The sequence below is a fragment of the Vidua chalybeata genome, chromosome 16, assembly GCF_026979565.1.
Source record: "Vidua chalybeata isolate OUT-0048 chromosome 16, bVidCha1 merged haplotype, whole genome shotgun sequence".
In the NCBI taxonomy this organism is placed as follows: Eukaryota; Metazoa; Chordata; class Aves; order Passeriformes; family Viduidae; genus Vidua; species Vidua chalybeata.
In genome coordinates this window covers 15,316,817-15,331,311 of record NC_071545.1, presented here as the reverse complement: position 1 = coordinate 15,331,311, position 14,495 = coordinate 15,316,817, and the positions used below count along the sequence as shown (strand labels likewise).

Here is a 14,495-nt window from a genome sequence, read left to right as displayed (position 1 = left end):
GCTTTGTGACCGCGCGTCTCTATGGTGGGGCGGCGCTCTAGCCCGCGCTCAGTGGTGCGGGCGGGGCGGCGCGGGGCCGAGGCCGCCATGGCCGCCATGGCCGGCGCGGGGCCGGGCCCGGGCCCGGCGGAGGGGCCCTGCGTGCTGTGCTGCGGGGAGCTGGACGTGGTGGCCCTGGGCCGCTGCGAGCACCCCATCTGCTACCGCTGCTCCGTGCGGATGCGGGCGCTCTGCGGCGTCCGCTACTGCGCCGTGTGCCGGGAGGAGCTGCGGCAGGTGAGGCCGGGCCCGGGGCTGGGGGGGCCTCGGGCCGGGCGGGGCAGCTCCCGGGCAGGGCCGGACGGGGAATGGGCTGGGGTGGAACCGGCGGGGACGGACGGCCCGGGTTATCCGCCCTCTGCCCCGCTCCCGGGGGTGCCGCCGCCGCCGCCGCCTGGGCGAGTGGGAAACCAAATGTGAAGAAAATGGAGTTTGGAGCGAATGTTTATGGTGTGAAGTCAGCAGGGCTCGCTCTGGCAGCAGAGAATGGAGCCTTGGCTCCCTGCTCCAGGAGGCATCAGCTCCTAGGGGGATCATAGAATTGTAAAATCCTGGAATGGTTTGGGGTGGAAAGGACCTTAAAGCCCACCCAGTGCCACCCCTGCCATGGCAGGGACACCTTCCACTGTCCCAGGCTGCTCCAAGCCCTGTCCAACCTGGTGCCAGGCATCCAGGGGCAGCCACAGCTTCTCTGGGAATCTCCTTCTAGATTTCTAATGTAGCTTTTGCTGTAAGAACTGAAAATCCCTAGTGTATTTATGTCTCAGCCTTTCTGGGCTGGGGCTGGTAACTCCAGCTGTTACCGCAGCAATTCCCAGGCTGGGAATGTGTGCTGGAGGTGGGAGCTGCAGTGCTCCGAGCCCAGCCGGGGCAGCTGGGAGCAAGGAAATGCCCTGGGAGGGCTGTGTGCTACAGCTAATTCGGGAGGTGCTGTGTGTTTAGCTCCTCGCTTTCCTGGGAGTTAAGGGAAGAAGAATCAGTGGTTTCTCTGCCACCCTTAGGCACTGAGTCTCTTGTCGCTTGGAGACTCCAGGTGTGATCCCCCAGGAGACGGGGAGGAGCTGAGGGCAGGGCTCCTGCCAGGCATTGGCTGTGGAAGGGCTCGTGCTGCTTGAGGATATTTACTCTGGGAACAGCTGTGGGAGCAAAACAGACCAGAAGCGTTTCCTAATCTCGTTCAAACTCCAGAGGCCGGGCTGGGCCGATCCACGTCTCCCTGGCGGCTTGATAAGGTGTCCTGTGGCCCTGCTGACAGCAGGGGACAGTGCCCGGGGGAGGTGACAGCTGAGGCTGGCACAGCGCTGCGGGCGTGGGCAGCTCCCAGAGGTGGTGCCGAGGAGCCTGCCTGGAATCCCCATCCCAATGCTCTTCCCACAGGTGGTGTTCGGGCGGAAGCTGCCGTCCTTCTCCTCCATAGCCCTGCAGCAGCTGCAGCATGAGAAGAAATACGACATTTATTTCATGGACGCTGAGGTGTACGCGCTGTACAGGTGAGCGCTGGCTCCTCCCTGGAATGTCCCCGAGCACGTGGCAGGAAGTGCTGCTGCGGGAGGGCGGGGTGCTGGGACCTGAGTCACCTGCCCTGCAGGTGTTTTTGGCCAGGTGACAGCCTGGAGCAGGGCACTGAGCGCTCAGCAGCTCCTCGGGGCTGCGGCCTTGGATTCGTCAACACAACGCACAAGCTTTGCTCTCTCAATAAATGTCATTTTTGGCGTCTTTAACAGCAGCAAACGTGCTGAAAGCCTTCCCATTCCTTGCATGGCTGCTGTGGAAATTGATAAAAGACTTAATTACTGTTACAATTGTAATTACTGCTGTGCTGAATAAGGACTAACCAAACCAAGGTGTGCCAAGTATTGCATGAAGAGTAACATTGTCTTCACACAAAGATCTTAATTCCAAATGGGAGGGAAAAAAGGTGAAGTGAAAAAACCAGTGCAGAATAAAAACGTGGCATTAGTATCGTGTTCTACAAGTATTTTTTGTAATAACCTTAATTGGGAGGATTTGAGATAATGGAAAGAGGAGTGGAAAAGATGAAGCCATGCAGGCAGTGGGACCTTTTCCTTGGCGAGTTGGGCATTATATTCACCCTGATTTGGGCTGAGAATGTAACGTTGGTGCATTTACAGTTTTGCATGGCTTGATATTTATGGGAATAAGTGAGTGGGAGTCTCCCAGTGGGACCAATGCTCAGCTCTTCCTGGGAATCATTGTGTGGTGGGCTTTTGGGGTGGCGTTTTTCCCTCCTTTCTTAATACAAGTCCTTAATTTATCTCTCCCCACTGTAATCCTCAGTTTCTGACAGTGGGAAGTATAATGGAATTGGATGTGAATGCTGCAGGAATCTCCAGCAGGGGAAGGGGTTGTTTCAGTTTACTCAGTTCTGTTTGGTTTCAGTTTACTCAGTTCTGTTCGGTTTCAGTTTACTCAGTTCTGTTCAGTTTCAGTTTACTCAGTTCTGTTCAGTTTCAGTTTACTCAGTTCTGTTCAGTTTCAGTTTACTCAGTTTTGCAGTGACAGTGTAGCTTCTACTCCGTGGCTGCTCAGCTCTTCTCCAGCAGCTGGAACCTCGGTGTAGTTTGGTTCCATCCTGTTCCTGCCATCCAGCAGAGTTCTTGCAATAAGCAGGTCACAACCCTCACTGCAGATTGCAGGGGCAGCCTTAAAGCTGGAGCCTTCTGCCAGGGATGGAACATTTGTGTTTTGCTAAAGGTGTCGGGGTGCTGGGTCATTGGATCATTTTTGGGAATCTCTCTCGTCCCTCAGGAAGCTGCTGCAGCACGAATGCCCCTTGTGCCCGGATGCAAAGCCCTTCAACACCTTTGCAGATCTGGAGCAGCACATGAGGAAGCAGCACGAGCTCTTCTGCTGCAAACTCTGTGTTAAACACCTAAAGGTGAGCTGGGCCTCTGCTTGGATGTGTGGGATGGAGGGGAGATCCCTCCATGACCTCCAGGAGTTCCTGGGAAGATGGGAAGGCAGAACAGACTTCTTTAAGTTCCCTCTTCCTGCAGTGAGGCCAGTTGCTTTATTTTAAGCCTTTCTCCTTCCATGAACTGATTACTGAAGAGGGCCTGGAGGTTCTCCAGGTTTTAAATTAAACCCCGCGGTGGTGGTGCCACAGTTGGTTTGTGCCAGGTGAACTGGAGTTTGCTGCCAAAAGGGATGGGATCCAGGAGTGAACAGGTTGACCTAAATGAACCCTAATAAGTTGGGGAACTGAGCTGAGTCTTTCCTGTGGTCTTGGAATTCCTGGAGCTGATTGAAGGGAAGTGGGAAAGGAGGGCAGGACCTCCTTTGGTTTCTGGTGAGGTGCTTCATGCTCAGGGTATGTAGCCAGCACTGAGGGAACTTGTTTGCCATTTTCTCTCACAAACAATATTAAAACTGTTGCTTTTTAATTTCAGAATACTGTAGAGGCTTTTATTTCAAAGAAAAAAGTCCCATGTTACTCGTTCCCACTGAAAAGAAACTCTTAAACCTGTGGAAGCTTCAGTCCATCAGCCTTGGCAAAGCCAAACAAACCTTTTCCCAGAGCCATTTCCCAGTCCTTGTCAAGGCCAGAAATAAAGGATATTCTGTTCTCAAGGCTGGGTTGATATTTTTGGCATCTCCAGAACCCTTCCTACCAAAACAGCTCACGAGGTAGTGGGGACAGAGGGTTGGCTTGTGATGCACAAGTTGTTCACTGAAGTGGCTCCTCTGTGTGCAGCTATTTGGGGTAGTTACTGTGAGAGAAAAGTGAAGCAGCTCCCTTGGGGTTTCTAAATTTGAGGAAACAAAATACTGTTTGTTGATAAATACATAGTTAGGCCTTTTCTGCTCCAGAGGTTATAATTTAAACTCGTTACAGCATAAAAAGATTCCAAAGGGAAAAAATGTGAATTAAGTTCGTTTCCAGTGTTCAGAGAAATGCAAGTTAGATTTAATTTGAATCCATCACTTGAATTTTGCTTCCTATCCACCAAAAATTTTAGCTGTTGGTGGTCAAACTGCATCTTCTTGAAGCAAATCTTCCAGATGGAGAAGTTGGGCACGGCCTGGCTTGTTCTGTTTGGTTCTGTGTCCGTCGGAAACATTTCAAAGCTATAAATACCAATGTATTAACACAATACCTGCCCTCCAGATCTTCACCTACGAGAGGAAATGGTATTCCAGGAAGGACCTGGCCCGGCACCGGATCCACGGGGACCCCGATGACACCTCCCACCGGGGCCACCCCCTCTGCAAGTTCTGCGACGAGCGCTACCTGGACAACGACGAGCTGCTCAAACACCTGCGCAGGGATCACTACTTCTGCCACTTCTGTGACTCCGAGGGGGCTCAGGAGTACTACAGGCAAGCACGTTATTGATATGAGTCCTTTTCCCAGCTTAAATTTCCTTTTTCTGGCTTAGATTTTAAATTTTGGGTATGCTTTGAATTTAGGGGGTAAGTAGTGTTTGAAAGCAGAGTGGAGGAGTGGCAGCAGGTTAGGTGCAATTCCTTAAATAAATAGCCAAAATATTCATTTTGAGTCTAGTTCATGCTTTAAAATTTTCTTTATTAAAAGTTAATTTTGCAGCCTGATGGCAGCTGTCTGGTGTGTTGCCTCTAATGGGGAACAGAAGGAGAGGAAGTGTTCTTAAGTTGCATCAGGGGAGGTTTGGATTGGATATTGGGAAAAATTCCTTCATGGAAAGAGTTGTCAGGCACTGGAAGAGGTTAGCCAGGGAAATAGTGGAGTCACTATCCCTGGAAATGTTTAAAACCATGTGGATGTGGCACCTGGGGACGTGACACAAGTGGTGAACATGGTGGTGGTGCAGGTTGATGGTCTTAAAGGTCTTTTCCTACCTTAAATCTGTGATTCCTTGATCCCAACCAGCCACCACTGAAGCCTGTAAGAGTAGCTGTGTGCCATCAGAAGAGCCCTTTGGGAGGGGTCGGCTCTGTTCAGCCAGTGAGTTTGGTTTGACATGTGGATAGTGCATCCAGGTCTGTGTTGGCTGTACAGAAGTGATGTCAGCTGGAAAACATCCCTGGTAAAGGACAAATGAACCACCAGGGCTTGTCCTCACCTCCCCTTGATGCCTGGAGAGGCTGCCTGGAACAGAGGCTGGGCAGAGTTCAAGAATAAAGCAGGGGTTTATGAAAAGGCCTTCAAAGGATGCACCTTGGGCAGTACAAGGGCCTGGCCAAGGCTCCACCCAAGATGGACCCTGGCTCAGGAGTTTTCACACTTTTCTAAGTTTTGTTCCAGTTCCACACTGGGGTTCAGTGTCCAATTGCAGCTCAGGTGCTGCAGTCCCACCCTCCCAGGCTGCTCTCCTCCATTCCCTGCTGTTTGCACTTCTTGGGGCTGAAGCTGCAGCCGTGTCCTTGGTTCTGGGGCTGGAAAAGGATTGTTCTGTGTGCCTGAGCTGTGAGGAGAACTTGCTGACCCTTCAAATGGAGTTGAGAGTTATAAACCAATGCAGTCCCGAATCTGGAAACCATGAAAGCTCCAACTTAAGGCATCACCCTTGTAGGAGTGGCTGTGTCAGAGAGTGGGAATGTTAGTGTTCAGGAACCCACAATCACAGAATATGATTCTATTCAGGTGCTTTTATTGAAGAGCTCTGGGAATCAGGGGTACAGACCCAAATCTGACTCCGACATGGCTTTTGAGCTGAACGTATTTTATTTTCTATAGTTATATAACTTACATATTAATTATTAAACTTATGTTGTTCTATTGTATACATTGACCTTATTCAAGTGTGGGTTTCTCGTGATCTTTCTCAAGCCCCTGACCACAGTTTCTCATTATTATTCCTATGATTAAACAGTAATTATATTTAATTACTAAACAATCATCGCATCTAATAATTCTATCATTTATCATATACTAGCTACACAGGTGCAGTTCTAGCAAGTACAAGGCCTATATTTTCCCAGGGCTTACTAAGCCTAACTTTCCTAACTCCCCAAACCCCCATGATTTTAAAACCCTTTTACTATCAGCAAGGGTCAGCTGTGTGTTTTCCCTTCCCAGTGACTACGAATACCTGCGGGAGCACTTCAGGGAGAAGCACTTCCTGTGCGAGGAGGGCCGCTGCAGCTCGGAGCAGTTCACGCACGCCTTCCGCACCGAGATTGACTACAAGGCCCACAAGAGCGCCTGCCACAGCAAGAGCCGCGCCGAGGCGCGCCAGAACCGCCACATCGACCTGCAGTTCACCTACGCCCCCCGGCACCCGCGCAGGACCGACGGTCAGCTGGGCACGGCCGCTACCCCGCGGGCACGGAGGGGCGCCCCGCCAGGGCGGGCAGGCACGGCTGCGGCTGCCCCGCCCCTGAAAGCGCCCACGCTTGCACAGGGCTTGCAGCAGCCTGGTCTGGCTGGTGGAAGGTGTCCTTGCTTAGGAGCGAGGTGTTCTTTAAGGTGCCTCCAACCACCCAGACCATTCTATGGGTCTTATTCTTTAAGAGTTTTCAAGAATGCTTGGTGAATATTTCATAGCCACGAAGAAATTCTTCCCAAAGAAGGTAGACAAGCCCTGGAACAGCTTGCAGAGGTTGAGAAGGCCTCTCCAACCCAAGAGCTTGCAGAGGTTGAGAAGGCCTCTCCAACCCAAGAGCTTGTAGAGTTTGAGAAGGCCTGTCCAACCCAAGAGCTTGTATGGTTTGAGAAGGCCTGTCCAACCCAAGAGCTTGTAGAGGTTGAGAAGGCCTCTCCAACCCAAGAGCTTGTAGAGGTTGAGAAGGCCTGTCCAACCCAAGAGCTTGTAGAGGTTGAGAAGGCCTCTCCAACCCAAGAGCTTGTAGAGTTTGAGAAGGCCTCTCCAACCCAAGAGCTTGTAGAGGTTGAGAAGGCCTCTCCAACCCAAGAGCTTGTAGAGGTTGAGAAGGCCTCTCCAACCCAAGAGCTTGTAGAGTTTGAGAAGGCCTCTCCAACCCAAGAGCTTGTATGGTTTGAGAAGGCCTCTCCAACCCAAGAGCTTGTATGGTTTGAGAAGGCCTCTCCAACCCAAGAGCTTCCGGAGGCTGAGAAGACCTCTCCAACCCAAGAGCTTGTAGAGTTTGAGAAGGCCTCTCCAACCCAAGAGCTTGTAGAGGTTGAGAAGGCCTCTCCAACCCAAGAGCTTGTAGAGTTTGAGAAAGCCTCTCCAACCCAAGAGCTTGTAGAGTTTGAGAAAGCCTCTCCAACCCGAGAGGTTGCAGAGGTTGAGGATAACCAGAACTTGCCCAGACAAAGCCCTCAGATGTAGTTTTAGAGCTGGCCTTGCTTTGAGTAAAGGGCTGGAGCAGGTGATATCCAGACATCCCTTCCTGCCTGAATTGTTGTAGGATTTTTTCCCTGGGTGTGAGTTTAATGAGGACAGGTAATTTTAGGAGAACTGCTGACTTGGTCATCAGAAAGAAATGAAGATAATTTATTTGTACGGGTGTATTTTTGCATTTTTCAGGCACAGTGTGATGCCCACACTAGAGAAATAACTGAGAGTGATCATCCCTCCCCCCTGTTTTAGGTGTTGTAGGTGGAGATGACTACGAGGAGGTTGACAGGTTCAACAGGCAAGGGAGGGCGAGCAGGCTGAGCAGCCGAGGGAACCAGCAGAACAGGAGAGGCAGCTGGAGGTACAAGAGGTGAGTAGCACAACCTGTGTGGAGTTTTACTCCCATTTAGTTATGGCTTTTACCTGCCAATTCACAATATTTTGGTGGATTAGGAGGAAGGAAGTGATACAAAATTTGGAAGCCTCCATGGTGAATCCTTAGCTGAGAGCTTCCAGTCCAAGCCTATGTCCTGGCTACGTGCTGGGTCATCATGGAATTGTTTTGTGTGAGGTTTCAGGTCAGGAAGCAAACAATGTAACCCTCAACTTTTGGATTAAATAAACTCAGAACCCTGAATTAATTCCAGCAGCTGTTTTTATGCAAACTTCTCTAAATAGGATTTTCTGAAGTAGGTGACAAGTCTGTGCAGGTTTAATGGAGTTTTTGGTCTGGGTAGTCATGAAATTCCTGTTCTAAGGACCCTGCTTTTCATTGAACTAACAGATCTCTGTGTGGCCAGACTGAGTGCTTTGGAAAAGGAAGAGGGTTAAGTATTGAAATGAAACTTTGCATTTCTATGTCTCTTCATCCACACCAGACCTGAGTGCTTTTTACATCCTGCACATCTTATTTTCTTCTTTTTCTCGCTGGACGGGCAGCTGGTTCATTACTGGTGATTGCACAGGGGGGAAAAAGTCCATCCCAAAACACTCCTCCGTTGGTGTCGCATGTGGATCGTGCATGTGTTGAGAGTTCATGCCCAGCCATGTCTCAAAAGAGTTCCTGTGGCCTCCAAGAATGATTCCATACATTTGGAAATGAACGGGAGAGACAGGTGCCCCCTGCATCTCCCAGTTCACCCCGGTTCCTTCTGGCCTGGATTGTTATTCCCACACATGGAACTTGGAAATCCAGGGGGGAAATGTTGCCTGGCTGGGGTGGATTGGAGTGGTGGGACTGGTTTGGGCTTCTCAGCAGGTGGCAGCACGAGATCAGGGATGTCACCGCAGCTGGCACCGCAGAGGTGAGACTGCAGCGAGGCAGCTGCTCCGTGATCCTTGCTGTTTGACCAAGGGAGTCTGCCCTGTCCTGCAGGGAAGAAGAAGACCGGGATGTTGCAGCAGCAGTCAGGGCATCTGTGGCAGCCAAACGGCAGGAAGAGAAGAAGAGGGTGGAGGACAAAGAGGAAGGCAGCAGCAGCAGGGGGAGAAAGGAGGATCTGAGGGATCCCGACGTGCTCGGCTCCAAGCGTGTGCCAAAGTCTTCAAACGATGTCACAGGTGAGTGTTGGACAGGTGCTGCAGGGCATCTCAGTGCCTGGAAGGTTCCCTCAGAAAGTTCTGCCTTAGCCATGTTTTACTGGTTTAAAGTATCATGAATTTCCTGAATGCCGTGACATAATGGGCAACACAGTTAATTGAAGGAAATAGTGATGCATGGATTTAATTTGTTCTTCTGGAATGTCAGTTAATGGCATCATCAGCTGCTGAAAATAGGCCTTGGTAGTGCTGCTGTCATGGCCATTGATAGCCCCTGCTCTGGAATGAATGGGTTTGGGTTGAAAGCAATGTCTTTGCTCTTTCTGTCCCTGTTCCAAAAGAAGCAGCTGCTAACGGAGTGCTCAGCCAGGAGGACTTTCCAGCAATCGGCTCTGCAGCAGGACCTCTCCAAGGGTGAGTCTGCCGGGCTGCAGCAGGGACAAAGCACCTTTAGAAGCTGATCTGTGTGTTCTGCATTTATGGGCAGAATAATTTTCCAGATCATTTGATCCCTCCAAGGTTTCCCCTGCCCCGTCCCCTCCTGCCTGGAGCTGTTTCTGTACTGCTCACCAGCATGAGCAGCATCAGGCATTGCTTCAGCTCCTGGCTTGATCTTAGAATCATGGAATAGAATCAGGGAATATCCTCACTGGAAGGGACCCACAAGGATGTGACAGTCTGAGGAGAAGTGTGGAGAGTTGTGGGTTTGTGCTGTCCCTTGGGGCTCTGCTGCCTTAGTAACTCCAACCCTCTCCCTTCCCCACAGCTCTGCCCAGCCAGCACTGGTTAAGCTTAAAGAAGAAGATTTCCCAAGCTTGTCCTCCTCTGCAGCTCCCACCATCTCATCAGGGATGTCTCTGATGTACACGGCCACTGCCAGGAAAGCAGCCTTCCAGGAGGAGGATTTCCCAGCCCTGGTGTCCAAAGTGAAGCCCACCAATAGGACAGTAACTCACATCACATCTGCATGGAACAATGGTTCCAGTAAAAACGTGGTCAAAGCCATGAGCAGCCCCTGTGTCAACCAGCCAGCCAAAAAACCATCCTTGAACACCTCCAAAGGAAGTAAGAAGAGCAATAAACTCTGTGAGTCGGACGACGAGGACGGCAGTGGTGGCCTGACCACCCAGGAGATCCGCAGCACCCCGACCATGTTCGACGTCTCGTCCTTGCTGGCAGCTTCTACCTCACAAACTTTTACGAAAGTGGGCAAGAAAAAGAAGATGGGGGTTGAGAAGCAGAGCCCATCCTCCCCACGGCCGCCCCAGGAGATGCCCTTGCCCAGGCCAGCCACAGAGAAGCCCCTGGAGGCAGAGCAGCCCTGCAAGGTGTTCCCTGCTGCTCACGGCCCCGACAGAGCCACCGCTGTCGTCAACGGGCACTCAGAGAAGCCATCAGCTGGCTGTGCTGCACCCAAAGAGCCCCCCGGCCTTAAAAAGCCCCCAGTGACTAACAAATGCCCTTTACCTCAGGAAGACTTCCCAGCTCTTGGGAGCTCAGGATCAGCCAGGATGCCCCCGCCACCAGGTAAGCAGGGAATGAATCTCAGAGTCACGGAATGGTTTGGGTGGGAGGGATCTCAAAGATCATCTCATTCCACTCCCTGCCGTGGGCAAGGGCACTTTCCACTTGACCAGGTTGCTCCAGCCTGGCCTTGGACACTTCCAGGGACAGGGAAGCACTGCTGAGCATGGCCAGCTTTGCTTGGGGAGAGCCCAGAGAACACGTGGATGTGTTGTGTAAACTCCTCCTGGCTCTCTTGTGGTTCTGCCACCAAGTGCCAGGTTGGGCTCTGGAGATAGAGGCTGCCTGGGTGTAGACGGTGCTGGAATGTCCTCTGGGAATCACCTCTGCCCCACAGCTGGAGGTGTTTGCTCGCTGGGAGTGGCTCATGGATGTAGAGCTGGTTTTTCCCTGTCCCCAGGGCTGACAAACCCGTGTGTTGTGCTCCGAGATCTGCCTTGGAAGCCACTGCAGGCAAAGGGAATCTGGCTGTGTCCTGTCCCTGCTGGCACTTGTCACTTCACTTCCTCCCGTGCTGGCAGAGGTTTCCTGCCATGCTTTTAGCCATGACCTTGTGAAAGCAGGGAGACAGGAACAAACGTGGCCTGGAGTGGTTTTCATGGCAGTGGGATTGCATCGGGAGGTGCCGGCACCGCTGTTTGTGCAGCTCCTGCTGGGAGAGGCCAGGCTGGGCCTGCTGCCTCCTCCCGTGGTTTGTGTTCACTTTAATAATGCAAAAGTGTTTTTCATTGTGACTTGGAGTGGGCTTGCAAAATTATTTTCCATTGAGAAAGTAAATGAATAATTAAAGCACTTTCTCTGTAGAGGAACATCAGCCACTCTCAAGTGCTTTTTGAAGATTTTTTTTTTAGGTTTTCTCTAATAAAGTGATGTCTGCACTGCAAACTCTTCTTGGTGCTTCTGCAGAGTGTGTCGGGCACTGGTGTGGGTTTTATCCAGGGGTCTGTGAGGGGTCTAATTCCTGCCCTTTCCCTGCTTCCCTCAGGCTTTAACTCTGTGGTGCTGTTGAAGAATCCTCCTCCGCCTCCGGGCCTGTCGGTGCCTGTCAGCAAACCCCCGCCGGGCTTCGCTGTCATCCCATCCTCCACCATCTCTGAACCCGTCACTACAGCTCTGAAAGAGTGAGTCAAGGGCCTGCCAGGGGCTGTGGGACACCTCACACCTCCCTCGTGTCACAGGGGCTTCAAACAGCACCCAGGGGGTGACTCTGAGTAGGGCCAGCTGGGGGAAGGTTCCCCTTGGGAAGTCCCAGGCTGCTGTGGGTTGGATTCAGGAGAATTGCATAAAACAACCCAGTCTGAGGAACTGCAAACCTGTGCAATTTTTGGCTGCTCAGACCTTGGTCTAGCCTAGATTTATTTGGGAATCTTCAGCTCCAACATCCCTGTGAGAGTCCCAGCAGCAAGGTGCTGAGGCTTGTTCTCCTTGGTGACCTTCACTGCTCTGATATTTCCAGGAGCTGCTCTCTGGTCCCTTCTGGGACAGAAAGAGGAGTTTTTGGGAAAACTTTGTGTCAGTTTCATAGAGAACCTGCATTACCTGTTGGTTTATTCACAGTGAGGTCTTTGCTCAGGTCTTTTGAGTGCACCCAGCTCACAGAGCAGCTCATCAGGACCACGTTAGACTTGGATTTTAAACATTCTGTTTGTGTAAAGCTGGAATCTGATATGGAAATCCCATATTTTATTATCCTGACAAGACAACTGTGTGCTGCTTTTGTGTAGCTGGGTGGAGGAAGGTTTACGTGCAGCTGTAAACCAGAGCAGCCTTGTGATTTATGTCCCAGGACATCTTTGTGTGACACAAACCAGTGTCAGGGTCACTTCTGGTCTTTTCCAACACAGGCCAAAATCCTGTCACGGATCATACTTGATACCTGAGAACTTCCAGCAGAGGAACATCCAGCTCATACAATCCATTAAAGAATTTCTTCAGAGCGACGAGTCCAAGTTCAATAAATTTAAAACTCATTCTGGGCAGTTCAGGCAGGTGAGTGGGTTCCCAAAGCCTCCCTTTCTGGGATGCCTGAATTCTAGTGGGATTTTTAATAGATAAATATTAATTTTCCTCTGATTCTTGCCCTTTCCCTGTCCCCTGCAGGGGCTGATCTCTGCAGCTCAGTATTACAAAAGCTGCCGGGAGCTGCTGGGGGAAAACTTCAAGAAGATTTTCAAGGAGTTGTTGGTGTTGCTGCCAGACACAGCCAAGCAGCAGGAACTGCTCTCTGCTCACAACGACTTCCGGATCAAGGAGAAACAAAGCTCCAACAAACCCAAAAAGAACAAAAAGAATGTTTGGCAGACGGACTCCCCCGCCGACCTCGACTGCTACATCTGCCCCACGTGCAGGCAGGTGCTGACCCAGCAGGACGTGGTGACCCACAAAGCTTTGCATATCGAGGATGAGGAGTTCCCCTCGCTGCAGGCAATCAGCAGGATCATCAGTTAGCTCTCCCCAGGGCCACCACCCAGGCTCTGGCTGTGGATGTGCACTTTGGAACGAGGTTTGGCAGTAGCTGGGGGCTGGTGCCCTTGAGGCAGTGGAGGAGCAGGTGACTTGGGAAGCCCTCCTGGGCAAAGGGATCAGGGGAATGTGCCAGAGCTCGTCCCCACCCGCTGTCTGAGCTCCCAAACTGGGCTAGGGTTAGGCTGAGCTGCAGGGGGGGCAGGCAGGGCTCCTTCCTCCTGGAACACACAATAGCTGGGAATCCTTCTGGATCTGCAGAATGACAGGGGACACAATAGGGGAATAAGCTTCTGGTTTGGGGGTTTCTTTCTGGTTTTGGGGTGGGGGAAGTTTATGGATCACTGAAATGAATGGAAGTGGCTTCCCTTATAACATTCTGATTTTTTTTTTGTGCTATTTCAGTGAAGATCACACTAGTCAGGGGTAAAAGGTGCAAGATAGTGCTGCTCACTGGGGTGTGTGACCAGGAGAGCTGCAAACACTGGGCTGCAGAGTTTCCCTTTCTGCAAACAGAGTCCATTCTGCTGCTTGAAGAATTGGGCTGATCTGTGCAAGATTTGAAGTTGCCTCTGACATTTTTCTGTAAAGTTCTTTCAAGAAACTGATTTTGTAGCCCTGCATGTACAGTAACAGCATTAAAGCTTTACTCTCTGTAAAGCACACGGGAATTTTATTTAATGACTGCCATGTTTCTAATTTCTTGGATGTCTTACTGGTGGGAGCTCCCAACAGCATCCTGGGACATTATTAAATGCTGCTGATTACTGACCATGTTTTCTGCAGTGCCTTTAAGTGCATTTATCTGTTTACAGTAGTCTGACACCTGCACCTCCGTTTGCTCCTGTTCCTTGGCACCCCCAAATTCCACCTCAGAGGAAGAGGTGGATCTCTTCCTCCTCTGAAGTGACTCCTCCAGCAGCAGCTCTGAGGTGATGGAGTGCCAGGAGTCCCCCCTGGCTGTAGTTCAGTGTCTGATTCTCTCCCATCTCCAGGTTTAGTTATTTCTAACGTGTAGGAATAAAGCTGACTTTAATTTATGTAATTTGTAGTGATGAAACACGGCTTTTCTAGCATCATCATTTCTATGAAATCAAGCTCAGAGTATTACCCAAGAGCTACTCCTGCCTACAGCCACTCTTCCTTGCCTTACATGTGTTATTTTTGCTTGCTCTCAGGCTGCAAAGTGCTTTGGGTTTTTTTTTTTCTTGAATATTTAAGACTGCTCTGACCAGCTGTGCACGTTGGATTTGGCCCAGAAGGGGCTGGGGAGGGTGAGTTGGGTGCAGGAGCCCCTGGCAGTCCCTGTTCCTGCCTTGCTCAGGATCCTGGAGCTGATCCTGACCCCTGAGGGGGGCTGGGTGCTGCCACCACTTCCAGTCAGCAACTCTCCCCATCCTTTGGTTTGTAAAGTTCAGGGAGTGAAATGTCTTCCCTGCAGGAGCATCTTGTGTCTTCCCTTGGGTTTCAGTTATTTCTCCATCAGCAGCTCTGAGTTCCCTGGGGGTGCTGCTGGGAGTTCCCTCGAGCTGCTGCATCTCTGGGGCCTGATGTTGCAGTTTCCTTGTTCCTTATGCTCACCTGATTCAATAAAGTTATTACCAAATCTTTCTCTTTTTTTCTATTCATTTTTAGCTCTTTATTGAAAATAAGTTGCAGTTGGTTACACAGACACCGAAAATACAG

General features: G+C 50.9%; 1 protein-coding gene across 2 annotated transcripts; it reads left to right on the top strand.

Annotated features, from left to right (window-relative positions):
• ZNF598 (zinc finger protein 598, E3 ubiquitin ligase) lies at positions 1–14,420 on the top strand. 2 transcript variants are annotated; one of them, XM_053957243.1, is made up of 12 exons: positions 1–276; positions 1,417–1,529; positions 2,809–2,938; positions 4,169–4,380; positions 6,059–6,276; positions 7,536–7,653; positions 8,659–8,843; positions 9,167–9,236; positions 9,589–10,349; positions 11,332–11,467; positions 12,191–12,335; positions 12,447–14,420. In XM_053957243.1, exons 1-12 carry the CDS (start codon positions 22–24, stop codon positions 12,792–12,794), a joined length of 2,691 nt encoding a protein of 896 aa, XP_053813218.1. In that variant the 5' UTR covers positions 1–21; the 3' UTR covers positions 12,795–14,420. The 2 variants fall into 2 exon arrangements, with proteins under 2 accessions (XP_053813218.1, XP_053813217.1); XM_053957242.1 differs by having other exon boundaries at positions 9,164–9,236.
• Positions 14,421–14,495: the final 75 nt, after the last annotated feature.